This window comes from Anas platyrhynchos, chromosome 20 (assembly GCF_047663525.1).
Source record: "Anas platyrhynchos isolate ZD024472 breed Pekin duck chromosome 20, IASCAAS_PekinDuck_T2T, whole genome shotgun sequence".
In the NCBI taxonomy this organism is placed as follows: Eukaryota; Metazoa; Chordata; class Aves; order Anseriformes; family Anatidae; genus Anas; species Anas platyrhynchos.
Window position 1 is genome coordinate 1,233,542 of NC_092606.1, and position 27,769 is coordinate 1,261,310.

The 27,769-nt window shown below is 48.0% G+C and overlaps 1 protein-coding gene across 4 annotated transcripts; it reads left to right on the forward strand.

Moving 5' to 3' along the window:
* Positions 1-1,685: 1,685 nt before the first annotated feature.
* Positions 1,686-27,166, forward strand: AKAP1 (A-kinase anchoring protein 1). Of its 4 annotated transcripts, none has more exons than XM_027471954.3 (11): positions 1,686-1,840; positions 15,409-17,095; positions 19,060-19,193; positions 20,245-20,371; positions 20,609-20,736; positions 21,807-21,984; positions 22,656-22,806; positions 23,409-23,476; positions 24,942-25,015; positions 25,345-25,410; positions 25,537-27,166. In XM_027471954.3, exons 2-11 carry the CDS (start codon positions 15,433-15,435, stop codon positions 25,597-25,599), a joined length of 2,652 nt encoding a protein of 883 aa, XP_027327755.1. In that variant the 5' UTR covers positions 1,686-1,840; positions 15,409-15,432; the 3' UTR covers positions 25,600-27,166. The 4 variants fall into 4 exon arrangements, with proteins under 4 accessions (XP_027327755.1, XP_027327756.1, XP_021129051.2 ...); XM_027471955.3 differs by having other exon boundaries at positions 1,686-1,836; XM_021273376.4 differs by lacking the exon at positions 1,686-1,840 and adding an exon at positions 2,313-2,652.
* Positions 27,167-27,769: the final 603 nt, after the last annotated feature.

A 27,769-nucleotide genomic window follows, 5' to 3' on the forward strand; every position in this document is an offset into this window, starting at 1 on the left:
AACACAAAGGCCTTGTCGGTGCTGCTGAATCCTGCTGTACTATGGGTTACTTACATGAAAAGCTGCTCATGGAAAGAGAAGAGGCCATCACTAGTTCTGTGTATTCTGTCCTTCGGAAACCTGCACTGCATCTTGTCCTCCAGGTCTGATTCTCCTCTGCTCTCCCTCCAGCCAGGCCCATCCCTGTTTTTAACTCCTGGTCTCACATAGTTCCTGGAAGAAGGAAAAGTTACCTTCTGAAGGGCATACCCTTCCTCAATGGCAGCGCAAAGACAGCCGCGCTGCTCCAAGCCAGTCCTGCACAGAGGCCGGCAGGGCTGGCAAAGGCAACAAAGCCTCGCTTCACGGCAGCTCTGCTGCTGCTGCTCAGGGCCAAGGGGTCCCTCGTGGCCGTGTGAGCAGGGACCTGCAGCGTTGGCACAGCGCACCCAGTGCTGCTGACAGGACTGTGCGGGCTCGGCCAGATGAAACCAGGCTCACCTGAGAGCAAGGAACCTGCTCCAGCACTCTGAGGATTCATCAAACACCCTACAAAGAAATTTAGCAAGTACGCTTCTGTTGGCCTTACTTTTCCAGTTCTGTTTGAGATGTTAATGGGTAGACCTGTAATTTACAACAAAGGCACAGGTAAAGGAGGCAAGAATAAATTGGCCTTGAGGGTGCTTACCTGTTCCTTTCTCATTTTCAGTACTCCTTTTATTTCATATGGTGCCAATCTTTCTTACCAGGAACATTTGTTTGCTTTTTAAATCATCGTGAAGGTTGAACTAGCAGCCTAGAGCCCTGCTTCCCACTCATAAAAAATTCAGAGACACGGCCTGTTTCTGTAGGACCGTGACTTGTCAGACACAGAAGCAGTCATTCCTTCTTTTAGCAGTGTTTGCTCTATTTGACTTATCATTATAACATTATTACTCAAGAGAGCATATTTTTGGTTTCCCTACAGTAAATTTGGTGGATTTTGCCATAAGAGCTCAGCTGTGTGCTGCACACAGAAAAAGATACTCTTTCTGTCCCAAAAGCTTGGTGTTTATAGTCACCAGGTCTGACACTTCGTGACCTTTGATAAATCTCTAACATCTTACGATCGGGCACCATAAACCTGAATTGCCCAACCGTAACAGCCAAGGATGGCCGTCAGTTAACGGCGTTCTCAGCATACGATCGGCAGATTAAGGACATTAAAAGGGCAAAGTCTCAGCGCTGTGGCACGCTCTTCACCACGGGCGGCACATTTTATGGCCTGTAAGCAGATTTCAGCATTCATCCCCGACTGCCCTCACCACAAAGATTTGGGCAAAGCGGGAGCTCCTCACAGAGCAGTGCCTGGGGGCTGACAGCCCAGCTGAGGCACCTCTGTGATTTTTCTGCCCCTCATTTCCTCTCTCTAACGCACCGCTCGCTGCTGCACGTGTAAACAGACAGCCGAGCGGCTCCAGCTCCGGCCATCCCGTTAGTTATGCCGAGGAACTGCCCCCCCCCCCCCGCCCCGCTGCTCGCAGCACCGAGGCCCCCCTCTCAGTTCCCTCAGGCGCTCCCTGAGGCGCCGCTCAGGGCTCGGAGCGCGCATGCGCACGGCAGGAGGAGGAGGGGGGCGGGGGGCGGGGGCGGGCGTTGCGCGGCGCTCTCGCGAGAGGGGCGGGGCGCGGGGCGCGGGGCGCGGGGCGGGGCGGGGCGGGGCGGGGCGCGGCCGCATGTCCCAGCGCGGGGCCCGGCCGGGCGGCACGTGGGCACCGGGGGGTGCGGGGGGCGCCGGGACGGGCACCGGCAGCGGCACCGGCAGCGGCACCGGGGCGGCTGCGGGACCGGCACGGGGAGGGGCAGCGCCGTCCGTCCGTAAGTAAGTGCGGCGCCGTGCGGCGGAGAGCGGCGGGGCCCCGCTGTCAGCCGGGCCGGGCGGGGGGCTCGGGGCGCTGCCGGTGCCGTTCCCGTTCCCGTTCCCGTTCCCGTTCCCCCCCCCCGGGCCGCCCTCAGGCCGCGGTGGCTTCGCCCAAGGTCAGCGCCGCCGCGCACGGGCCCCGCCGCGCCGCCCCGGCGCCGAGGTCACGGCGGGGCCCGCCCGGGGCCCGGCCCCGCTCCTCCCGTGGGGGCAGGCGGCGGGGGGGGGGGCCTGGCCCGCACCGTGCCCCCGGGGCCGCCGCCACTGCGGGTGCCGGGGCCGGGAGGGGCGGAGGGGGGCGGCCGGGCTCGGGGCGCCTCGGCCCGGCTCGGGAGCGCAGCGGCCCCACTGTCAGCGCTCGGCCCCGGGGCTGCACCGCTCCGGGCTCGGGTGGTTTCCCCCCTGTCGAGGTGAGGCGGGGCCGAGCCCCGCGGTCCCGAGGCCGGGCCCGGCTTTGGGCGCTCCCCGGGCAGCGCGGCGTGGGGCTGGCAGGCGGCTCGGGGGCATCCCGGCAGCGAGCGCTCCCTGCGGCGGTGGGAAACGGCCCCGAAAGCTGCCCCCCGCCGCCAGTGGTCTGCTGAGCACAAGTGAAGGTCGTGGGGATGGCAGCGGGGGAGGGAATTCCGCCTCCCTGCGCTCCCGGGGTCGCTGCTGCCTGCGGAGGTTGGGGGGTGGCCGCAGCAGCACCTGCGGGGTGTTATCAGAGGCGCCGTGGACTTTGTCTCGGGTGAAAGGAAACGGCTCGTCGCTGGGGAAAGTAGGATCGGGAGAAGGTAACTTCAGTTTTCTCCTGTTTGTTTTGTGCCTGTGAATGATCTACCGAGTTACAGCCCGCAGCGTGCGCGCGGCGCAGCCGAGGAGGAGCACATGGCGCTCTGGAGCGTGGCACAGCCCCTGGCAAGGGAGGTAGGGCTCAGGTAGGGCTTGTCAGCGTGTGCTAGAGCTGTCAGGGCAACGCAGCTCAGCTCGCTGCTCAGCCAGAGTCCCTGGGTGACCAGGTCACTTCACCTCCTCGTTCTTTAATGAGCTTCCTGGGTAGGGGGTGAAATGCTGCACAGGTGGCTGCCGGACTGCTGTACCTGTCAGGGGGTGCTCTCGGAGTACCTGGACTCTTTCAGAACAAGGACAGTGCAGCTTCACTGCGTGCATCTTGATCGTACGGTTTAACTCTTGATTCATTGGTTTGCTTGTATGTGTCACCTGGTGCTCTGAAAAAAAAATGAAGTTTTTTGGTAAGTTAAAGGGAGCAGGGAGCCTGGAGGGCTCAAGCTGTGCTTGGAGCTTCCTCGAATCCACCTCTGCGTTGTGACGCTGGCTGTCCTGGTACCGCTCGGCTGGCACTTCATCTGACACCTTGTTTCCTATGTTTCATTGAGCTCTTGAAGGACTTCTGAAAGCTCTCATGAAATGTCAGCGTTGGGGGATTCAGGCAGGTGACTCTCATCATGGTTGTACAGTTCCTTGTACAGCAGGGCTGCAGATGGTTTGCTGTCAGACACAAAAACAATTGCTACTATTGCAGGATCTGCATGGGATGGTGCTGCAGGAACACGTGTTTTTACGTTCTGATAGGTGCTGCTTATTTAGGTGTGTTCTCCTTAGTTGTGCTAAGTTTAGCCACCTGTTTGAGAAACCAGATTCCTCCTTAAAGCTCTCCAGAGAGGCTTTGGGATACTTGCATTGAAAACCTCCCTCTCTTTCATCAGCTGCCTAGAAAGCCTTGGCTTTACTGTAGGCATTCCCTGGTGCCTGAAATTAGACAGCAGGAATTCCCCTCACCACCCACAGTGCAAGGTGGAGGTACCTGTGGTTCAGACCCACCTGGGTACGCAGGTGCCTGGCTCCTGCAGATTCTCCTGGGAGCGGGCTGTGACGGGAGTTTGTGTACTGAGGTCTGAGCCAAAGCTGCTCAGAGCCAGCAGCAGTTGACTTGCTGTGTTGAGACTCCTGTGTTCATTTTGAAAACATTGCAGGCTGACTCGGGGTGTATTTGGGAGCAAGCGTGTTTTTGCAATAGTAGAGTTATCTGAAGAGCGTAGTGCTTTAAAGCAACATACCCCTCTTATCTCTGACTCTCATCTTTCATGTGTGTTTAACTGGTGTGAAAAAATGATTTAAGATATTTCTGGTGTCCAAGGGAACTGTAGTAAGCTAGGGTTGGTAGCCCCGCATGCCCTTAGTAACATCTAGAAGTCATTAAAAACCATTAATTACTTCTAATTGTGTAGTGTTTCAGATCTAATGACTAGCCTTCTTAAAATCCTGACTTCTAACTACAGTGCTGCTCTGCAACGCTTTGCACAAATGGCTGGCTGGTGAAGTTACTCACTTGGGGCAGCCACCTTGAGATGCCTGCAAGAAGCTGTTCATTAGCAGGTGCTTTGCTTCCTGAAAATTAAGGCCATTGAGTTTGCTCCTTACAGGAATTGTAGAAGGTGTTATATTTTCATGTCACTCATGGCTTTTGCAGACAATCTCTTCAGCTGTTTTGCTGTTTTATTGCTGCCCCCTGCACAGATTATTCAATATTTCTGCTGCTGCATCTTGTGCCTGAGGTGGAAATCGACTGAATTTACAGCCCCAGTACATTACTCATAGCAGAGTTGAATACTTCATGAAAGATCATTTTAAAATCACTCTTTATTTTACAAATCACTGCTTGTAGACCTTGAAGAGGTCCTGGGGAAAACTGCCTTTGACCTCTACTGCCACCTGGCAATGAGGATGAGAAACTTACCATGTGCTCTAGCTGGTTTTGAACTCCCTGTGTATAAATAGCAGCAGTTCCTAGCAAAAGCTCATGATCTGCATGTGCCTCTTGTATTGGGGGCTTTAGCTTTGTGTGGGGATAAATCAGTGAATGGGAAGCTTCAAGTTTCTGGAACAAGGATTGGAGAGGGAGAGAGAAATCTCCCCATAAAACTCAGGCATGTGATCCTGCAGTTCTCCCCTTCTGTAATCAGGAGCATCCTTTGTGAGCTTGGCTTTGTGTTCTGCCTTCTGCTGAAATGTGAGGTTAGAAGAGTTCTGTGGTGTCTAGGGGGACAAAAACGCAAACACCAATTCTCTAAAATGTTTCGGGTTGAATGGAGCGTAGTGTCTTGTTCAGGATGGGCTGCTGGCTGGCAGGAGTACCTGTTCCTTGTTTCCTCCAGCTCTGGGCGACTGTAGGAACGTCACTTGGCCTACCTTCGCTTTGTTCTTTAAAAGCGGGCTGCCAAAGCCAAGGGAAGGATGCAGCCTTCAATCGTAGGGGAAAGCCGTTTTGTGTATGGGAACAGCCCCTAGGTAGTTCGGGTGAGGGCTTGTAAGTGCTACTGTAATACAGATCAAAGTGAAGCCTGGCTCTCTCTGATTAGGTCTGAAGTATGTTGTGTAACTTCTTGTGTGCATTAACAAGCTTGCTACAAGTTATCTTCCTGCTTGTTCAGTCTAAATATCTGAGTGAAGCCTTTGCTGTTCCCTCCTGATGCAGATGAATATAGTGCTTTTTTCACAAACATTCAAAATCCTTCCTCTCTGTGCACTCCTGCGGTTTACTTGCAGCAAGCCAGGCTCGAGGCACGAGGCTTCTAACCAAACAACACCACTTTTTGCTTTTCTGTTTTAGCCCAGCTTTTGTTTTGAGAAGCTGCTTGTCAAGGTCTCGTTGCTGTGTGCAGTATGCTTTCTAGTGAGCTGGCTGGATGCTGTTCCCCAGATACCTGTTTGGTCTCAGCGCTGCCTCTTTTTGCTGTCTCCTACAGCCGTATCAGTGCCTTGTGATGTAAACCTCACGGCTCTGTCTCCTTGAAAATTCAGGTCTGTTTTTTTATTTTGTGCAGCGCATATTGGAAGCATTTGGCTCATTTAGTTTCTGTTCCTAGGTGCTATGCATGCCTGTTCCTTGGAAATCAGTGTAGATGCCAGGCATTTTACCTTAACTGGTTGCTTAAATTTTCATTTATAAGCTGCACCTGTAGTGGGCATTCATGTTGTCCTTAGAAAGGGCTGCATTTGTTTCACTGATAGAGAAGCAGATGCAAAATCCTTAAGTATTGGATGCAATTTTTCAGAAGTTCCAGAAAATATTTTTTTTATTCTCCAAGCTGGGTGAACATGCAGAAAGATTGAAAGATAAAACTTGGATTTATGGAAGATGTTCATGATGTGGCAGTAGATCATGAAGATAATAAAAGCTGCTTTGCCTGTACTGCAGACGACTCATTCTCTTCAGCATTTTATGAAAAATGCTTCAGAAAGAGTTGAATGTAGACTGGTAGGTGTGTCGGGGAGGAAAGAAACTACATTTGGAAAGGACCCCACAAAACCCCTGCCCGGTAACGTGGGAGATGCAGTAAGGACAGGGCCAAGCCAGAGCAGCCATGCTGACTGCTGCTTATCTCTGCACACCAGACAGGTCCCAGTGGGCTCCAGGCAGGTGAGGAGGAAGCTGTTCTTGCGTGTGTCAGCTGGCCGGGGTCTCTGAAGGTACGGGGTATGGAAAGCAATGACTGAAGCCTCAGCCTCTTGGCTGCAAGAAGTGCTGCTTGTTGCCCAGTCAGGGATATCTGTGCACAGAGTGGGTTGGGCTGAATCCGAGGACTTTTCTCTGCTGTTTAAAGCAGGCTGATAATGGAAAGGTTATGTGGTCTCTAGCCAACATGCTAAACTTTTTCTTGTTAGCTCAAAGCAATAGGACATTTGGTCTGGATCTTTGTCTGGAGCAGACTCAAAGTGGCAGATTTTACCCAATTTTGAGGAATAGCCAGGATTCAGGTGGTAATAGTAAAACAGTGCAGGCACTGTTTCTGAAGTTCACTTCTGTGTCTGAGATATCTTCCTGACAAAGCAGTGAAAAAATTGATCTTACCTTTCTCTGTGATAGAGATGGATTCACTGGGACACACTAGCTTGGCTGAGGAAACTATAAATAATGAAACGATTGGAGCAGAAAGGTAATAAGATATAAAGTGAAGTAAGGAGCTTGATAATCTGATAGGGTTAATGTTAATTACTAAGTGTAACCTGTGGCTTATTGCATAGCAGGTGTGATCAGCTCAGGGCCTTGCATTAATCCATGCAGCAGTGCAGGTGGCAAGGGTTGCTGGTGCTTGCTGTTCACATATGTATGAGCTTCTTGGTGATTTCCAATACACCTGCAAAAAAAAAAACCTACAGTTTGGCTAGACTGATACTTTTATTGTAAGCCTCTGCTTGTGAGAGTGTAAATACAAACTTCTCTGAGACCTGTTTTGGCTTAGAAATATTGCTGCTTGAGCTGAGGAGCTGTGCTGGTCCGGTACTTCTTAGTCCCTGTTTCCATGCACTTTTCTCCCACTGTGAAATGAAATATTAATAAAGCCTGGGCTGTCAGCATAGCAGCTTCAGCTGTGAAGGAGGGGAGTGAGCTGTTGTAGGAACATCAGTGAAGCTGATTACACTGAAAGCAGTTTTTATCTTAGAGATAAAAGACAGCCTGGTGTTTGTGGTGTTTCTTGTTCCAGTGCTCTAGTTTAGGTCTACAGCAACCAGCTTTTTCAGGCTTCAGCTTGTCATAATTTATCCTTCTGCAAATAGGACTGCTGGTTCCTTAATACTGTAAGGTTGTAGGGTGGCTTCATTAATAGTTTTCCATCACAGAGGAGATGGCTTCATGAGCTGTGTAACCAATGTTAACTAGGCTGTAAAAAGAAGGTATTGCTTAAGGAGTATCTCTTGCTGTTCTTGTCTCCCAGTGCTGGTGTTTGAGGCAGGAATTGCTGCAGAACTCTTCACTTTAATTAAGTAAAGAGAAAGTCGCCTGCTATTTCTTTTTAAGTAAGTACCATCCAGTTTGAGATCTTGCTTGCCTGGCTCCTACCTGTCTTTGGCTGTTTGCTACTGAGTCATGGCTCCTGAGCTCTCACCTCTGGGTGATGTTTGTTCCGATGGGTGCACCAGGCTGTCCTAGGAGGAAGTGGTGGGAAAGGCAGGAGTCTGAAATGCCACAAATTCCTGCGGCTGCCTGATACCACAGAGACCACGAGTGGGTGATGATGCAAGGGCTGGCAGCCAGTTGATGCGGCAGGTCGCTGTGACTTCACAGGCCTGTGCTGTGAGGTCGGTGTTGGTTCTGGCACCCTTCCATCCCCTGCTTGAACCTGCAGCCTCCCTCCCACGGAGGTTCCCGGGGACCTGGCAGAGGCAGGAGGTCCCTGCAGCGCAGGCTCACCACCTGTGTCTTCCTACAGAAGCTGCAGTTTGGGTGGTGGCTGTCTTGTGGCAGTTCAGTGCAGTGTTGAAAATGTGACCTATGCTAAGCATAGGTGAAGTAAGTTTTTTCTGTGGCTGGTCCTGTGCGGTAGTTTCCTTTACCTAAATCTTACTGGTAGGGATTCCAGTTCTTTAGGCTTTTGTCAGCTCTTGTTCATATGCCTCCTATAAGGCAGAGCACTTGCTCCTGGTTATTTTTAGCATGGAAAATTTTAAGAGCTCACGTGGTCCCATGTAGTTGAACTGTGCCAGCCTTGTCCAGTTCTCTTTCACCCAGATAGTATTTATTTCCCGAGTGCTGTATCGCTAACCATAGGGCTTGCAGGGAGGCGTCCTGGCCTTGCTCTTGAAGCCACATTTCCAATTTAGCTGCCTGCTTGCTCGCTCTGCGATCTGTCAGGCCGGTATTTAATTCCAGCCTTGGCTCGCCCTGCCGGCAGGGTCTGGAGCGTAACCTCTGCGGTGCCGGGCCAGGGAGACACGGGGGAGGCCGGGAGCAGCGGCACGGGAGGGCACGTCCCTGTGGGGCTCGGTCCCTGCAGCTTGTGCATGTTTCTCCCCCATGGGGCCTCGCAGCAGCTTTCCCCCAGAACAACCCTCCTTGTACCCTGAAAATCAGCTGCAGCAGCAGCCTGCTGAGCTCCCCTCTCAGGCCATAAGGATGAGTTATCTGGCTTCTCCATGAGGCTCATGCTGCGAACATTTCTGGCCTTATAAGGATGTGCATGCTGAAGGATTGCTTGTCCTGGCTAGAGAAACAAGGTGGCTTAAAACTGCTCTGGGACCCTAATGTGAACGAGCTGACTGTCCTCAGACTTTTCTTAAGGTAGGCGAGCGTGCGTCCATTCTTGTCCTCATCTCACTGTCTTTACCAGCAGTTCTCCATAAATCAAGTCAGAATGCAGCTTTGAGGAGCCGACTGCCCCCTCCTTTCCCCTCACTGTCCCAGTCCCATCCTGACCTACCGAGGGGATTATTTAGCTGCTTGGAGAAGTCTCGTGTCCTGGCTGCAGCTGTGTGGCTCTGCCTTGAAGTAAGGTGTGACATTTAGGCTGGATTCCTGAGATGCCAGAAGGAAGTGGAAGTGGCTGGTGGTGCGGGCTGAGCGTGTACAGTGTGCGAGCTCAGCGCTGGTTTGGCTCTATTTTTGGTGCTGGACCATGTGGGGCCCTGTGTCCTGGGGAATGGCACCAGGGCTTCAGCGCTTCACATTGGCTCTGGTGTCTGCACAGTGATTGTCCCTGGTCCCAGCCCCTGGGGTTGTTGTGCTTCCCCTGCGGGCTGCTCCTGCCCCAGGAGCACGAAGGCCGGCGGGCCGGGCTCCCTGCGGTCTGGCAGTGCTGGAGGCCATGTGACTTGACAAGCTGCCATTTTGTGCGCTGCTGCTGGCAGGAGAGCCCCAGGCGTTCTTCCCTGCGTGCCTAAATGATCCCGTTGCCCCTGCACGCCTGAACTGGCTGTCAGACTAGCAATGGGGAGGGGGTTCTGTCACTCCAGAACGTGTTGGGCAGTGGGCTTCAGGGGCTTTCTTGCAGAGGAGGCAAAAGAGAAGTCGGTGCTGTATCCTACAAGCTTTCTGGCACCGTTTAGTCAAGCAGGTTAAAAATCAGCCATCTTCTAGGCATCACATCAAAAGCCACATTACAGCCAGCCTGCCAAAACCAGGCCAGCAGAGCCTTCCTGTCACACTTGCTTCGGGAGCTGCCTGTGGGTGCTGGCTGCTGCCTAGCCAGGCCGGCACGCTGCGATGTCTGCTGGCATCGCGTGCGGAACCACCACCTCACATCCCAGCATAGCTGATGGAAGGATGTGGACTTCCCATTTGGCACGGTCGCTGATAGTATAATGCAGCTCTTGCTGAAACTAGCTAAATTAAAACCAAGAAATTAAAGGAGCTCCACAAGGAACAGTCAGCTAAACCGCCAATCCCCACTGTTTTAAATATTGCAGAAGAGGGAAGGTCTTATCTTAAACGATAACAGTGCTCAAAAGAACACTTGGAACTGTTTTGTCTGCCAGGCTTGGGACAGGCCTGTCCCTCTGTGGGGCATCCTGCTACCGTCTCCTGTGCTGCAGCGCTGTGTGGGACTATTGTTTGTGCAGTTGGTGCAACTAAATAGGGAATCGGATAATAATGGGGCTGTCTGTTTAATCAGGGAAGCTTGCTGGGAATGGGCTTATGTGATGGGCTTTAATTTGAGTTTGTGGTATGCCTGAGAGACAGCTTGTGGGGTGATTCTGCATTAATTACAAACTTAAGTGGACAGCAGATGAGTGCTAGCAGTGGCTCACAATGTGCCATTGTACTGTAGAGGATAAATGTGAACCTTTTGTCTTAGCATTGTGCAGACTTCACCCTTTCTAATTACCAAGTTCAAATTAAAAAAATGAAACACTAAATCCAAATTATTGTACAGGTTTGTATTGCTTTCCCCCTCACTGTCAAATCTGTTTGAGGAAGCATTCAGAAGCTGCCATTAACCAAAAGCTTATCTTCAGACCTGACTGTATAAAGCCAGCTGGAAGTATCTCATGTGAAAGATGTTGATAGGAATGTCCAGTGAATGCAGGCTCCAACTGCCTGCATAGAACAGCATTGATAACTCATTCATGATGTACTAGAGATGTTACAGGATTTCTTAAATTGTCTGTAGCTACCTTTTGACTTGGGATTGAGCAAGAAACTTTCTAGTCATGATTTTGGATATTCATTATTTACTTGTCTCACTGCCGAGTCCTAACAACTGAGATGAGGAGGTGAGGCTGGCATCCAAACCAGCTCAGATAAAGCTGTTTGCTCCTATGGTGGAAAGGTGTGGCTGGAGGAAGAGGTGAGAAATCTGCAGCGAACATTGGATTATTTGAGACCTGGATGCTCAGGTTGAGCTTGAGGGAGGCATGTTTTTGTCACCCAGCTAGAACATGAGGAGCTCCTCATGAAGACTGGGGCCCCGGCGCAGAGATGTATTTGGAAGCTGTGGTCAGAGTACTTGCTCTGATAACAAGTCTCTTCCGGTGGCGGCAGACTAAGCATAGTCAACAGACTAACTTGATTGTCTACTTTTGTCTAAGAAATATTATGCTTTTAGAAAAGAACTAGATAATACTCTTTTTCCAGTGGGTGGTTCCCACTTCTATGACTTTGCTATCTCCTGAAAACAATCTTTATTTTTGCTGCTTATTGGCAAAAGTCGAGGCCTGTTTGGAGAAAAGTCCGTTGTATGTAAGCATCGTCAGGCACATTGTGTTTTGCTTTAATTCCTGCTCAGGGAAAATGTAAACTGTAAGCACTCTGCAGCAAGGCTGTTCAGGGGACATGGGTAAATGTTTAGCTCTGTTCCAGCTGCAGGCTTTCCTTAAGGAAAGGCATGTCAGCACTGCCTCATGTAGCTCGGTGAGGCTTGTAAATGGAGGAGCATGACTGCGATGCGAGTGCCAACAGCACCCAGGCAGGGAAGGGTTTGCAAGCGCTCTACAGTAAGAGAGGCAGCTTTCACCTCTTGAAAGTCAGATGAGTAACAGCTGCCAGCCTAGTGAATTTAGTATAGACCAAACTTTGGAGCTGTGTGCTGAAGTAGTGTCTCTATCGAGACTGCTTTTCCTAGACTAATGTCACTGTTACAAGGCTGTTATGTGTATTTCCCATCCTTACCACTCTTGGAAACAGCTCGCTGTGGGCTGTCCTTCAAGTCTGCAGGGCGGTGCAGTGTGTCTGCAGCTCCAGTCCTGTCTGGCTGACGGTCTGCTGGCTGGCTGTTGAGTTGAGGTGCACAGAGCTCTCCTGCCCTTTGGGAGGGGCAGAGTTTGCAGTAGGATTATCCAAAGCAGGGGTCTGAGGTCAAACCTCAGTCCTGAGTGCAGAAAAGGATCCTTTATCTGTAGTGGCACTGGAAGTGGAGCAGCCCAGGGTGCCCAAGCAGTGTGCACGCTCCTGCAGGTCCCGTGCCATAACCTGTTGGGAATGCTGAAGTGCCTTGTGCTGCTGGGCAGGGAGCACTTCCAGCTGGGCCTAGAAGCAGGAAAGCACTGGAGCAGCCGGGGCTGCAGAGGGAGCTGGCACAGCCTTACATCTCTGACAAACCCTGTCGTGGTCCCTTCTCAGCAGCGTCTTCAGGGAGCGGCAGGGACCTGGGGCGCAAATGCCCTGACCCAGCTGAGAACAGGCAGTGCACGAGCCACTGGAATGACCTAGACACTCACTAATTTGGTAGAATTGATTCATAATGATGTCTGTCTTTATCCAAGCAGCATGCTAATGCAAAGAAGAGGCAAAGCACAGTGTGCCATCTTGCTTTCTGGTCTATTTATAGACATGAAAGCATGCTCCTAAGTTGTTTTGGTGCCTGAAAAAGCCACAGAACCCTTTTTAAGAAAAGGCTGAAACTGCAATTAAGAGAGATTCTGTTCAGCATGTTAGAAGTGTGCCCGTGTCCTGGATTCTGGTCGTAGCATAAACACAACTCCTGGCGGCGAGCAGCACTGGAGGAGGATGTGGTGCGTCGGGGCCCGGAGGGCTGCGTGCTCGGAAAGTGCAACCCCAGTCTCGCACCATTCCCTGGCTTTGTGCTCGAAACGTGATTAGAAGGAGCCATCACTGAAGCAGTCAGGGTGCGTTCCTTCACTGGCACTCCCTGTGTGGATAGGTGATCCCGAAATTCCCAGCATCTTTGCAAAGCACGTGCAGCAGGCTGAGGCTCCCAACTTGTGTTTGGGAGCACAGCATCACCTACTGAATATTAAGAGGTCCTTGTTGCTGGGAGTTCAGTCATTCAAAGGCAAGAGATTATTCATCTATCAGTACTTGTCTGAAATTGGCATGAAACCTGCACATCGTGAGTGATGTCCTTTGCTGGAGCAGTCCTGACTAAATTATCTCTTCTTGCCTGTCCATTAGTGATGGTATGACGGCTGTCACTTCAGTAGTATAAGCAAGCTTCAAGGTCATCCTGCTGCCCCCCGTAATGTGCTGCACCAGGAGCTGTGTGCTTCTGCAAGCTGTTGGCAGCTTAAACCCAGCCACAGTTCCCATGGTGTTAGAGGCACTTGGAGTTGCTTTGCTTGTTTTTCCTCTAATGCGTTGTGAAATTGAAGTAACTGAAATAACACTTCACTAAGCAGACTGCAAGTCGTGCTTCTCTCCTGGAAAAACTGAACCTCGGTCCTGTGTCATTTGGAGCTCTTCAAAAAGCTTCACAAAAGAAGTGTTGGGATCCTTTTAATGTGGATGACAGATGTTTGCTGGGGCAGGCGCCACTGCCTTCCAACAGCACCTTTCACTGCAGCTCCCACCTGCTGACTTACAAGTCACAGAAGGCCTGGGGGCCTCATGGGGGTGGTGTTGGCCTTTTGAAACACCAGTGCACCCGATGCAGAACGGCCTGGCAAGCTAAAGACACTGCCTCGGGTATGCTCCAGTGTAAGCTGCTCTGTGCGGGGGCTTTGGGTGAGGTGTGGGGGGGTGACAGATGTGGAGGAGCATTGCTGGGGTCACCCCGCAGCAGGCAGGGTTCAGCAGGGGTGAGGGCTCTTCCCTGTGCAAAAGAGGTGGGAAAGCTCCCTGGGAGCGGTCAGGCTGAGGAAGGAACACAAACCTTCACGGGAAGGTGGAGAAGTACAGAGCAAAGCCTGTGTTGGATGTGTAAAGCTGCAGGAAAACTGAAGTAACCTGAAACTGGTTTCTCAGATGGATGTTTCTTCCTGGCCTGGTTTGAATTCTAATGTGTGAGTTCTTCTCCCCTCTGGAGTTCCTGGTTCCTGGCTTTCGGCTCATGCACCTACTGCTAAGGCTGCTGGACAGCCCTACAAGTGCCCAGCTCTTTCACTTACCTCCTGGCTCAGTGACTGACTGTGCTTGCATTTCTGACTCTAAAAGCTGCTGTTAGATGTTGTTGTTTTTTTTTTTTTTTTTTTGTGGCTGTTTCAGAACACACTTTATCTAGCCAGGCATTTTATGTGCTTCTCAGGGCCTGGGTAGCAATGTCTGCAAGCACAAGGATGTTCCTCCAGTCCTTGGCGTGCTGCTGTCTTTGTAGCTATCTTAAACTGCAGGCCTTCCCATGTTATATCAGTCCATGTAGCCACATAAAAGCTTGTAAATCTTGTCCCTCATCTGTCACTAAACCGTTGAGATCAGCTTTCATACATGTCCTGGGCATCTGTGCACAGGAGCTGGTCCTGCAGAGCCTCCTGTTGCTGGTATCCACTGGCATCTTTCCGCAACAGGGCAGAGTAACTCTCTCTTCTCTGTGTTGTCCAATGTGGTCATATCCAGCTGGTCTTGTGACACTCCTTGGCTTGGGGGTTCGTCTTTCCAGGGGAGGTAACTTGCCTTTCTTAGCACTGTGACCTGATTTACTGCCGTGGCGCTCCCTTTATATAGCTATGTTCTTTTACCAGAAACCAAGCGGCAGGCAGATGGGCGCGTTGACACTGATCTTACTGCCCATCTGCTTAGCTTGCAAATCCATTGATTACTGTATGGCGTGGAGGGGCATGCGAGTTCTGACTGGACTTAATGTTCCTTGGTCTTCAATGTACACCCATCCTGTGGTGGTAATGGCTAGGTGGGGAAACAGGAATTTTTTCTGATAGGTGTGTTGGTTTTCCATTGGAAAGTACGAGACCTTTTAGAAGGACTTCTGGTTATTGGGAGACACTTGCTTCATGAGGCTGCAGGCACTCTGTTTGGAAATGCCTTCACTGTGTGTGTAAAAAAAAAAAAAAAAAGTAGCTGCACACTGCTGTTCTGTACCTACTGAACTGCAGGCTTGAGTCCTGTGCCCACGCACCACCCTCTTGCAACACTGTAGATGAGAAGGTTGCAGAGCAGTTCAGCTTGACCTAATTGCTGTATTTAAGAGATGTGTGTGTGATGTCCATCTACAAACTCTCGAGAATGATGTGCCTTTCAGGCAGAGAACCGGGGAGACCTGCGGTGTATCAAGTCAGTTTTTGGATGTTTGTGGTGCAGCTGTGCTGTGAGTGCAGCCTGCTGCTGGAGGAGTGTGCAGTGCTGGATGCTGTCCTTGTGTGTAGTACTGACCTGCGAAGGTGAGGCAAGGTGAAGCTGCTTGCCAAGATAAACGTACCGGTGAGAAATGTCCCAATATCCCTACTGCTAGGGAAAGGTCTTGTTCCACAGCCTGCTGATAGAGCAGAGACGTGAATTTGAAGAGTGGCTGGAAAAGAAGCCTGTCCACGCTAACAGAAATAGCTCACGGCGTTTATGAAACTTTAGCCTTCCTGTTACCTTTCATGTGACTATTCTAATACCAGTTTTCTGTTTCCCTTTCTAGGTCTAATTGCTGAGGCTTTGTAAAATGGCTTTGCGCTTTCGCACTTTGTTCCCGTACGCCATACCTGGAGTGCTGGCACTTCTTGGCTGCTGGTGGATCTATTCCTATAGAAAAAAGCATCCGAGCAATCATAACAGACAAGTGGTAGCCATTGCAGAAGAGCAGCAGAAAGAACTGCCAGAGAATGATTCATCACCCAAAACAGAAGCACGTGTTCCTCAAAGACTGCCTCTCTCCTCAGAAGAGGAACGCCCAGAGAACGAGACCTCGACCTCCCTGCTGCCGGCAGGGTCGATGACACCCTCTCTTCTGCATCAGTCTCACGAGGGGTTAGACTTCTCACGGGACCTTCCAGCCCCAGCAATAACGACAACTCAGCCCAGCACCGTCAAGGACGACAGTGAAAAACTAGAAATACTAGGATCTCAAGATGAAAGCAGTGTCCCTGCTTGTGTTTCTCTCCCTCTGGTCTCAAAGAGCTCCAAGTGTCACAGCAGTGCTGCAGTCAGCCCTGAACAGGATTCAGGCTCTAGTTCAAACCAAGATCAGCAGCCATCGGCATCTGTGACACTGACGCAGGAGTCTTTGGGAACCACGGAGGAGATCAGCAATGCAGAGCAGTCAGATGATTCTTCGTTTAAGCCCCCTAAGGAAAGCCAGATGCCAGAAATTGTGCTATCGGATGCTGGCCGTGTGACAGCCCTTCACTTGGGATTGGAGGAGGAAGCCAATACCCCACAAGCCTTTCTCAATAATGAAGTTGAAGTTGTATCAGGTCACCAGGACTCCGCGATTAGGATGTTACCGGATAGTTCAGAGTCTGCCTGTTTGGAGCAGTCCAGGGAAGAAAAGATGTCCGAGTTGAGTGGCAGTACTGTACCTGTGTGTCAGGAGGACACGCAGCCCAAAGGAGATGAATTAGAAAGAGAGAGGATCGGAGGAGTGAGTCTGGACAAGGAAGAAGTTGAGAAAATTGAGCAAGTAGCAATACAGATCATTTCTAAGGTCATTTTGGCAGCAACTGAGGAAGTGCTGTCTGGTTCTGTAAGTGATGTGTCCAGTCGGATCTGCCAGGCTGCAGCCAGCCGAGTCGAGAGGCCTCTGGAGAGGGCAAGCACTGTTCCTTCTGATCAGGTGCTTGCAGCAGAAGCTGTGGGAGGAGGTGAGAGCGCTGCTGCTAAGAGTGCTGTGGTGCTGACACCCACGCAGGTGGAGGAATGTGATCAGCGTGTGACATGCTCCAGCTGTTTAACACACAGCTGTTTATCCAGCCCTGTTCAGGGAGACACGAAAGAGTGTCAGGTAAAGGACTGTGTGCATGGTGAGTCACAAGGAGTTGATCGGACTCCTGTGGCAAGCCATGGAGGGTCACTGGGAAAGTCAAACTTGGTTATGGAGGACTCTGGGTGCAGCATGTGTGCATCTGATGGTGCTACAAGTGCAGAGGACCCACTGCAGAACACAACACTGTCTGTCACATCAGGCCAGCATTCGGACTTACTGAGCACATCTGCAGCCCAAGACACTTCTGTTGAGCAGAGCTCGGTACCAAGTGAAAAGCCTCCTACCCCGAAGCTCCCTGAAGACAGCAAAGTGCCATACAGTAACGGGATGCTGAAGGAAGATGGGCCAGACCCGCGTCAGGACAGTAACTGGACAGCAGAGATTGATGGAGATCACTCGGGAGGTAAGAGATTTGAAAAACCTCATACAAAAGCGTGGTGAACAAGCACTTGATGTGCTGAATCCCCATTGCTTCACTACCATATTCAGATGAATCCTCTTCGTGTTTAACTCTTTCCCAGCAGATAAATTTTTAAGCCCCTGTTCAGGTGGGTATAACTACTCTGAGCATCTGCTGTCAGAATTCCCATCTCTGTAGTACCTGGTGTTAGCTCGGTGATGTTCAGCATATACTGCAACAGGGTGAACGGGCTGGTTCCCATTCAGCACAAACTTATTGCTGAAAGTGAAGCATGTGCTTGAGCAGCCCAGTGAACTGCAGTGTGTCTGGGCATAGGTCAGGCTGGTGAACATCTTATGGGTTTGAGACCTGCTAATGCAAATTTCTGCTTTGGATCAGACAGCTTCTAATAAGCATTGGGATCTAATCTCTTCTTGTGTGGGGCCTTCTGGGGTGCTGCTGCATGAACCCAAGAAGTACTCTAATAAATCATGATAAAATCAGTTGATTGCAGACCAATTACCCTGGAGCCTGTTCTCCCTTGGAAGGGTAGGTGTACGCCAAGTAATCTCAACAGGCAGTGATGCTCACAGAGTTCCTCCATCTGTCTCTATTGTTTTTGCCTTCCAGATCCTGGATGATGTGTGCCTGGCAGAATACAAAGGTGTCTGAGCAAATGTTGACCCATGTGACCTTGGGGATGGATGTTAAAATCCTTTATAGGACCCTGTGGTGCCAACAGCCCTTAATGACAGGATGCCTTTGTAATTGCTGCAAAGTAGTGGGGATCCTGCTTGTTGTAAGACATGGACTGAGTTTGCCAAAAACTAAGGATTAAACCCACAAAGTGTTGTGACTAGTGAGAGTAACTATAGGAAGAAAATAGTTTTGTCTTGCTGTGAATGCTGGTGCGATGGGAATGTGCTGTGCAGCCTGGTGATGACGGGGGCTAAAAGGTCTGTGCTGAGACAGCTGAAGGCTAGGGGAGAGGGGATATCACAGGTAAAGTTGCTGATGTGTCTGTGTTGGATAAGAGGTCCTACAGCTGACCTTCACACCCAGCTCTGAGACTCAAATCCTCCTCCTTGTCTAGAAGGGCTGTGGCAAACAGCTGCACTGTTTGCCTTTGACTTTCTAGGCATCTGTGCTGTATTGCTAGCTAAGATGTAGAAAAGCAGCTATTGGATTTTTTTTCTTTTTGGTCTTATGTTGGAATGGTTTGAATACCTACAAGGAGGAGATGATCTTTGTGTTCCTGCCTGTTTATCTGGAGGAAGGACCAGTCTTGTGATATGCTGAGCAGGAGGAAGCTGTTTTAGTTCTTCTCCTTCCCAAGTGGAAACCACCTTGATATTGACTGATGGTTTGTGAACAAACCATAGATCAATTCAGGTTCCTTGTTTCCTCAAGCATATGAGAAGTTTGGGCAAATTATGAGCACAGCTGACACTCTTAAGTCCCCGTGCAGCCCCTGTTTGGGCAGGAATGTGATGTCAGCGCGGTAAGCAGATGAGCATTCTGTGCCCTCCTCCTGGTGTGCTGAACTCCTGTGATGAGCCCTGTGTAAGCCATGCAGAAAATGCAAAATATCCTTCTAGAGCAGCAGCTCTGTGCTGATGTTAGAGCTCCCGTTCAGTTGGTAACACTGACTTTTAGTGTCTTGTCTCTCTGCTGTCTAAGGTGTCACTGTTTGAAAGGCTCCTGCTGAAACTGAATTTCCTTCTGTTGCACTCCCAGAGGTGTTCAGGATTTCCTCTGGGAACAAAAGGAAACTCCTAGTAAACTGCGTGATAGGGCTTGACTCTTACTGAAATGCTGCAGCTTGGTACAGGAACGTCCTGCATGAATCCATGGGAAAAGCTCAACCTAACCTTTGTATTAAATGATATATTTTCATGGCCTTGTGTATGGTGGCTGGGTTAATTGTGTGGGTTGTCTGAGTGCTGATAGGTGCCTGTGTTTTGTAGGTTCGGATGTAAATAGCATGGATTCTGTGGACAGTGGCTGTGCCCTGGGGAAGACAGCAACTCGCCAGAACTCTAAGCCAGGAGGAGAATCCAGCAAGTCTGACCTCACTATCTGGGAAATCGAGGTTCCAAAGGTAACCAGGCACCAGCCCATCGTGCTTCTCGCCCTGCCCTACATAGTGATCTGGTTCTTGCAGTCTGGTAGTGGCTCAATGCAATCTCAAGGAGATCAACAAATAAACAAGGATTTAAGCATTTAGCTCCTGTTACAACTCAACAGGAGTGAAGAGGCTGTGCACTGCTGTAAAGAAGAGGCATGTAAGGGCTATGCCCAGGGTAACACCGGGTGTTAAACTCATTACTCCCCATTTAGAGAGATTTTTTTTCCCTGCTATGTAGGAGGGATGTTTCAACTGCTTGTCTAAACTCCTCCTCACAAGCTGAATGCTGATTTGAGCTATTCTATGGAGCTGCTTGCATCTCCATCTTCATAATGAGATTTCTTTTGGGTCATTATAAAGAGAGAGGATGTGTTCTTAGGGCTGTGTTCATCCCTTCTTTCCAACTTTATGCAAAACTGCTCATGGCTGCCAGACGTGTCATTGCTCTTGCAGTTCAGCTCCTCAGCAGATCTGGATGCTGATGATCAGTAAAGCGAAACTGCATCTCCTGGTAGGATAAATGTGCTGCTGCCTTGAGTGCACCCTGCAAAGCTGCCCCAGGGCTATGTAGCCTAATAGGCATGATAGATTAGAAAGGGAGTAAACCAAGCTAATTAGCTTGCTTTAAAATTGCTGCAGCATAGTATATATTTTGAATGAAAGATGAATATAGCATGTTTTCCTTCCTTTAACCTTTAAAAGAGAAGTCCAGACTGGGAGAGGATGTGATTTCACTGGCCGTGGGAAGACAGTAGCATTTACTGGGCCTGATTTTGTTCTGTTTGGGTTTTATGTTCTTCTGCAAGATATAAAGATAAATCTGTTAAAATGAGCTGCACTTACTGATCTGTATCTGCCTTGACTTATCACAGACCAACTGAAGTCTGCATTGGGATGGTATTACCTTGTGTTCATCCTGCCTGGCTCTTTGCAGGAACTGGGAATGTGGGTGAAATAAGGCATGGAGAGTGTTACTTGATTTGTATTTCTCTTCCTGACAGTTTTTCTTTTCTCTTCCATGAAGCATTTAGTTGGCCGCTTGATTGGCAAACAAGGGAGGTACGTGAGCTTCTTGAAGCAAACATCTGGTGCCAAAATTTATATCTCAACACTACCTTATTCCCATGACTTCCAGATCTGTCACATTGAAGGTGAGATTTCTCTGTTCAGTCTTATACCCAGCTTGTTGGTTGTAATTAGATGGGCAAGGGTTTCAGAACAGTTGTACAGTCTGAGTCTGGTGCTTTATAAAACTTTTCTGCTTTTTTTTTTCTGCAAATTGTTGGTGTGGCCCAGAAGGTTTCTTGTAGTGTTCCCTAGCTTCTCATAGGGCATGTGTCCCCAGTATATTTCTGTAACAGATCTTCTACTGGATTTTTGTCTTCCAGGTTCCCAGCATGATGTAGAAAAAGCACTGAGCCTTATTGGCAAGAAGTTCAAAGAGCTAAGTCTTACCAACATCTATGCTCCACCTCCACCATCGCTGACGCTTCATTCCCTCCCTATGACTTCCTGGGTAAGCCTCAGCTTGCTGCATGTGCTGGTGTCAGGGTGGAAGGCTGCTGTTGGTCACGGCCATTCATAGCATGCCATGTCCACGTGGCCCTTTACCAGTAACAACATGCTGGTTCACAGGTTTCCTCAAAACACCTTTGCATCTGTGTGGTTACCTGTTGTCCAGCTTGCGTAACTGCTACAGATGAGATTAGCTGCCTGCTGTTCTGCTACACGTAGAATGGAAATAGAACTGGGAGATGCAGCTGAATGTAGATGTAGATGAATGTTCTACCAGGCTGGGGTTAATGTCATGTAATTGTGCATCTGACCTAGTAGGCTTTGTCCTCCAGACTAGGGGTTTGCCTGAGGAAATACCACTTCAGGTTGGAGCTGATTAGATTGCCTGCCCCTTCTGCTTAGGGGCACTTGCTGAGAGATCAAAATGTCACACTGCTGTGTTGTCATTACTGACACTGCCCTAAATCTTGAAGCTAGTCTTCTCAAAATGTTTTACTTTCTAATGGTATCTAATTGCACTTAGAGAAGGCTTTCACATTAGTGTTCCAGAGGAGTTCTCATGCTTCTTGTGCTGTATAGATGCTTAGAAACACTCTTTTGCTTGCATTGGACATTTAAAATGTATATAGTAACTGCACATAACTGTCTCCATGGATCTAAAGCTCCCACAGAGATTACCTTGGTGTTAAAAGCTCTGTGGGTAAGGCAAGTTGTACTGTGTTGATAGTGCAATGTGACATGACCTGCATCATTGCTAATTCTGCTCACTGATCTTTTGGGTAAATAAGTCCTACAGCTGCTCTGTGCTGATAGTCTTTTTGTATACAAGATGGGCCCTTCCCTAAATCTGACTTCCTGTACTACAGCATAGTACTGAGCACACTGAGTACTTCCTGGTCCTGATCCAAAGCAGCCTTTGGAAGTGAATTATCATCGTATTAGTGCTTTCCCACTGGTGTCTGTCAGCCTCAGGAGTTGGTGGTGGAACAAGGAGTTGCTCTGAGTGTCTAATGTGACTGAAGCTTGTGTTGTAATAAACACTAATGAGTATTTTTCTCCTCCCTGTGGCAGTTGATGCTCCCAGATGGAGTCACTGTAGAAGTGGTTGTGGCTAACCAAGTCAATGCAGGACACATGTTTCTACAGCAACATACGCACCCCACTTTCCATGTCCTGCGTAGCCTGGACCAGCAGATGTATGTCTGCTATTCTCAACCTGGAATTCCAACCCTGCCAACACCTGTAGAAGGCAAGTAACTTGGCTGCTCACAAGTTGTTTAGTTGAGGCTTCCTCTGAAGTCATACAAAAGCCCAATGCTCCTGGGTTAGGTTTGGGAAGTCTCTCAGTAGATGAGAATATTTCACTTGTCATTTCATGGCTTCTCAAGCTGTTGTCAGAGTACAGATGTTGCTTTACTTTCTTATGCCACTCATCACTGGAGTGCGTCCCAGGCCACTTAGTTGCATGTTGAAATTCAGAATGAGATCAGATCCGTCTCAGTTTCTTTCTAATTAACTTAGTGTCTGGTATGTTTTTGCTAACAATGTAGAACTGCTTCTGAATCTATCATGCAGCTGTTGGGATGCAGTGTAAAGCAGAAGCTGCATCACATGGAAGGGGTTATTAGCACTTGCTTTACTGTTGGAGACGGACCTTGCTGCTGGTGATCAAAGGCTGGGACAGAGGTGTATACCCGCATAGAACAGCGTCATGTTGGCAGAGACTTAAGACTAAAACCCACCTCTGTCTCACCTGTAGGCCTTATCTGATGGGGGTGTGGGTGGTGCTGAAAGAAGATAAAAGCAGTGGAAGAAGTGCTGTTGATTCTCAGTAGATAACTGCAGTACTGCTAACGTGTGAAGTGCTGATTTCTGGAAGTCTTCTAATGCTGACCCTCTCCGTGCTCTTGTGCTTTGCAGTTGGTATTATCTGCGCAGCTCCAGGCCTGGATGGGGCATGGTGGCGGGCTCAAGTTGTTGGCTACATCAAAGAGAGCAGCGAAGTGGAGATCAGATACGTGGACTATGGAGGATATGATAGAGTGAAGATTGACACACTCAGACAAATCAGGTCTCTAGCTCCTTTTCTGTAGCCTGAGGCAATATCTGGCTTGAAACTCCATCAGAGGCATCCGTGTTGTTTGAATAGGGTTTTTCACTGCTGAAATGAGAAGTGTTAGAATGACTTGTCCCAGCAGAGGGCGTGGATTTCTTAAGAGCTTACTGTGCTCCTGCAATTTCTCTTCTCCCCTTGAAAAAAAGTCATGCAACTTCTGCCCCTTCAGCACATGGATGCAAAAGGATGCTTTCAGGAGTCCCAAGGGTGTAATTGAGTTAGGAATAAAACTGAAGTTCTGTATGCCTCACCCTCACTGGCTGTCAGAGCTGTATACCAGCCCGTTAAATACTCGATTGCCCTATGAAGAACCCACAGGGGCTTGGGGGGTAAGAAGCACAACCTACATTATGGAGGTGATCTTTGGTTGGAGCCCAATCCAATTTCTTGTGGTAATCAGACAATTTCTTGCTGTTTAGATTTGTGGAAGAACAGTCTGATTGTTTTGGACTGTCATCAATTTTAAACTGAATTCCTGTTAGTGTAATTAATCAATGTCACCTTAAAGAATATAGAAGTAATTTAAAGGTATGTTCTTAACTCCTTTCTCTTTTAAGGTCTGATTTTGTAACACTACCTTTCCAAGGAGCAGAAGTTTTACTAGACAACGTGGTGCCACTTCCAGGTAATGGAGCTCTTGAGAGGTACTGTTGGCACTCCTCCTGCAGGCTTAAATGAATACCTGCTACATGCAAGCAGTGCTTTGGTCTAAACTTTCTCTCTTCTATTGCAAGTGCAGCCTTTGAGGTGACAAGCAAGGATTGGAAGAAATATTTTTCTTCTGAATCAGCTAGTATGGCACAAGCTGTCTGACTCAAGGGGAAGTTCATAAATATCCAGGCTTTTTCCTGTATGAAGGAGAGAATGAATTACTCTCTCAAACAGCAAGCTTGCAGGTCTGGCAGAGTGTAACTAAGTAGCTGTAACTACTCTGCCTTCTGCTGTAGAGTAACTGTAAATGCAAACTTGATTTCTAATTTGCTAGACAAATACCTGACATTTTCCTGCTGAAATGCCTGATGTGTACATTCTGTGTTCAAAAGACTGCCCTCTGAGCACTGGAATGTCAGTCACTGCCTAGAAATGTTTTCTATATTTTTGGTTGGTTTCTGTTTCCTGGTGTTGGGCTTTTTTTTTTTTTTTTTTTTAAGATTCTCACTGTATCAGTATCTAAAAAATGGCCTTCCTATGGTGCAGAAGGGGTAAGCTAGGGGTCAGGCTGGGTTTTATTACTGGAGCTTCTGGCTGGCAGGACTTTAGTACAGGCCCTGCCAAGACTGTAGATAGCAAGGTTTAAGCTGCTGCTAGCAGAGGTGAGGTGAGTGGTTTACACATTGCCTGAGGCCATCTACCTCCTTCAGTATTTGCAGAGATGTAGGGAGTTCACTTGTTGCTGGAGATTATCTCAGGGCAGGGACCACAAAGGTGAAACTTTTATTTTTTCAACAATTTAATAGGAAATAAGCAGCTTTTGTCTGAAATAAAAGCACTTATGTCCTGTGTCCAATCACTTCGTTGGCTGGGACATGAGCTTCCTGCTGCATTATGTGTGTGGTGTTAGCAGCAGCACCACCATCAGCTGTGCAGGTTGTGAGATTTGGGCTTCCAGTGCTTGCAGAGCATGCATTTGGCATTGGTCAGGTGCCAGCCAGCCTGTGGGACAAATATTTGAGTTTTCTGCATATAGTATTGCACTCAGTGCAAGGTCAGGAAAGTTCTGAGGAGTCCTGAGGCCCCTGACCTTAGTTTATTAATCTTCAAAATATTAATGGCAGCTCAAAGGCACTGCAGAAGAATACTGCTTTTATTTTTAAAGCTTCCTAATTCATCAGTCACTTATATTCACATTAACTTGGCTAGTGGCTTTAAAAAGCACTTCATCCTGTCCCCTCAGCAACACAGCAGGCATAATACTTCTGTGTTCTCCAGCTTAATAGACTGGTTTCAGCAAGTGCCTACAGCAACCGTAGGTGAGGATTCTCTGGCCTAACTTATGTGGAAGGTCAGACGAGATTAGTTTAATAGTGCCTTCTGGCCTTTAAAGGCTGTGAATATCTAATTTGTTTTCTCCTGTTCTTTTCTTTCCAAAGACGAGGATCACTTTTCATCAGAAGCTGATGCCGCTGTTAGTGAGATGACCAGAGGGGCAGCACTACTGGCGCAGGTACATGAGAGCTGTCTAGAAAAGCCTTGTTGATAATTTTACTAAGCTAACCAGGACAAGTGGGAAGCTGGTAGTATTTGTGACAATCCCTTAGCTTCCTTTGGTTTAATGCAGTTCTCAAATGTATCACTAATTCTAGCAAGGCTACAGATTTGAAGAAATGGGGCAACAAACTTGCCAGCAGAGTGTCTCATCTGCCTGTTGGCAACGGCTACATTTCTTACACCTGCGCCTGGGTTTAAGTACTGACTATCACTTGGTGATGCTAGCCTTGCATCTCCCATGGAGGGAACCAGAATTGTTGCACGCTAATGTTTTTCTGTTTCCAGGTCACAAATTATGACAATGCAACAGGTCTGCCACTAATACAGTTGTGGAGTATGATGGGAGATGAGGTATGTTGGCACACTTTTTTCAGTATAGTTCAAGTTTATGGTTGTGCAGACTCATTCCTTGATAAGGAACTTGGTGTTTCTTGCTAGTGGTTTGTTCACCTTTCTTCTTTTTTCCTCTGCCTCCAGGTGGTGTCGATAAACAGAACTCTGGTGGAAAGAGGATTTGCTCAGTGGGTTGACAACTACTAGCAATGTCCTAGATGCCTCGACAACCTTTTCCTAACAGGGAAAAAAAAATCCTGTTTTGCACTGTTACAATTCGGTTTGGCAACCTCTTACAGGAAGATCTGTTTACACCTGCATACAGAGTTTTGTGGTCCATTGAAACTTGTTTTGCTCAACTGTTACCATTTCACTAGAAACACATACCTCATCTCAGTGAAAGGCAGGGTCTTAAAAGCCATAATGAGAGATACTGTAGCTTTAAAGCAAAAAATCCTCCCTGGCCTCTATTCAAAAATTGAATGGAAAAAAACTCATAGAACCCTGGGGCTTGCTTGAAGTTAGCAAATGCCCCTGAAATATTAACTGTGATTGCATTCTTGTTGAAGATGTATAATACCCCATGAAGCTGATGTCTGCTTTTCCAAAAAGTTACATTGGTTGTCCTTCTTTTAACAGGCTCTGCCTGTGAAATTAATGAATGTTATTAAGGAAATTAATATTCAGTAATGGATTTTCTATATCATGCCACTGATGTGCACAAACTGCATTCATCTTGTATCTTCTTGATGCCAGGAGGTTGATGAATCGCATTTGTTGCGCTTACTGTGGCACATGTCTCACTGCAGTCATGTTTTTTATGCTTGATATGCTTAACGAAGAAGGCTTCTCTGTGCAGATGCTTGAAGTGCAGGATATGCTACCACTATGATTTTGCTCTTGAAATATCATGTATTTAAAGAAAAGAACTGATTGCCAAGCCCAATTGTAATTTGTATTTTTCTAGCTGTGCAAGTCTGTAAATATATATAAAAACATTGTAATATTTTGTACAAGAAAAACACTGGAAACAAAGGGAACTTTACAGAAACTTTTTTTCACACCAAAATGTCCTATGTAGGTAGAACTGGTTTGGAGTGCATTAGGGTAGCCAACATATATGGAGCATCCGAATGGGGGAGTGTTTCTGCTCTGCTGTATACAGGATTAGCATTCCCTTAAATTGCTGTCTGGTTTGAATTGTGATCACTGCATTCTTTGCTATGTTACTGTACAGATCTCTTTTTAAAAAAAAAAAAGTAACAATTTGGCATTAATATTGCAGTGGTGTTCTCTCAATTTTTTTTGCTCCTTTTTAGATTTCTATCCCAAACTTAAAATTTTGCTCGAGTAATTTAAGCTGACTTAATACTCTTAAACATATGCCCTCTAATGTATATCATTTTAGATATGTATTGAGCTGGGATTTATGGCTGGCGGAGAAGATACTTGCCAGGAAAATGATGTAGTCAGGCCTCCACCTTTTTCAGGTGGATTCAAGGATGCCTTTACATCCTGTGAGCTAACACATCAGTACATCATATGTTTGGATAGCTGCCTACAAAAGCATTTGGTCCGATCCCTTCTGATATGGTATGATTATATCCTTTTTTTGAGTTCTCTATTTGGCGCTTATGATTTAATGTTCATGTTTGCAATAATGTCCAATGAAAACTAAATTTGGTAACTCAGTTAAATCTATAAAACATATATCCTTTCGGAATGTTTATTTTCCATTTCAATTAAAGCTCGAATTTTAAGCTGTCTTAATCAACCTGTGATGACTAAGAGCCTTCATTTCCAGACCTCTTGTGATTCAGAGTTGGGAAGGGAGCTTAGTGGGATAAGCAGGTGAGATAAGATCCCAATGGGTTTTCAACAGATACAGAAAGGTCAAGCTTCAGATCTCGTAGAGTTTATTTTACTTCAAACTTTGTGAAGGACCTGAAAACTGGATTTAATGTTATGATGAATTACTTACTAGAAAGCCTTACCCTGAGCACTGGTACTCAATTCCACCATATATAAAACAGCTTTAATTTACCCTGTGGACTTGGGAAGCCCCTTGGTTACACTTGTGTGTTAAAAAGCAAAACATGGGAGTCTTCCTACTGTATAAGCAATAAAACCCTCTCTTTAAAGTATTGATAAGTTCCTTGTTTAAGCCAGGGTGCAATGATGTGAGTTGGTGTCCCAGTAAACAGTTTGTCCTTACCCTGGTACTGGAGCACCTTGCAGTTGGTAATGTCTCTCTCAGTAGGATGTATCTACACTTCATGGATGGATGAGAAATTAAGGCATTGAATGGACTGATTTATCTAGGATTGCACAGAACAAAGCATGTTAAACTCAGAGTATTGCCTTTATCGTCTGTAGA

Bases quoted from the DNA above. Each gene is read 5' to 3' on its own strand.
- AKAP1 (XM_027471954.3), top strand. From the start codon at position 15,433: ATGGCTTTGCGCTTTCGCACTTTGTTCCCGTACGCCATACCTGGAGTG. The intron at 17,096-19,059 runs GTAAGAGATTTG...TGTGTTTTGTAG, and splicing joins TGATGGAGATCACTCGGGAG to GTTCGGATGTAAATAGCATG. The intron at 22,807-23,408 runs GTCTCTAGCTCC...TTCTCTTTTAAG, and splicing joins GACACACTCAGACAAATCAG to GTCTGATTTTGTAACACTAC.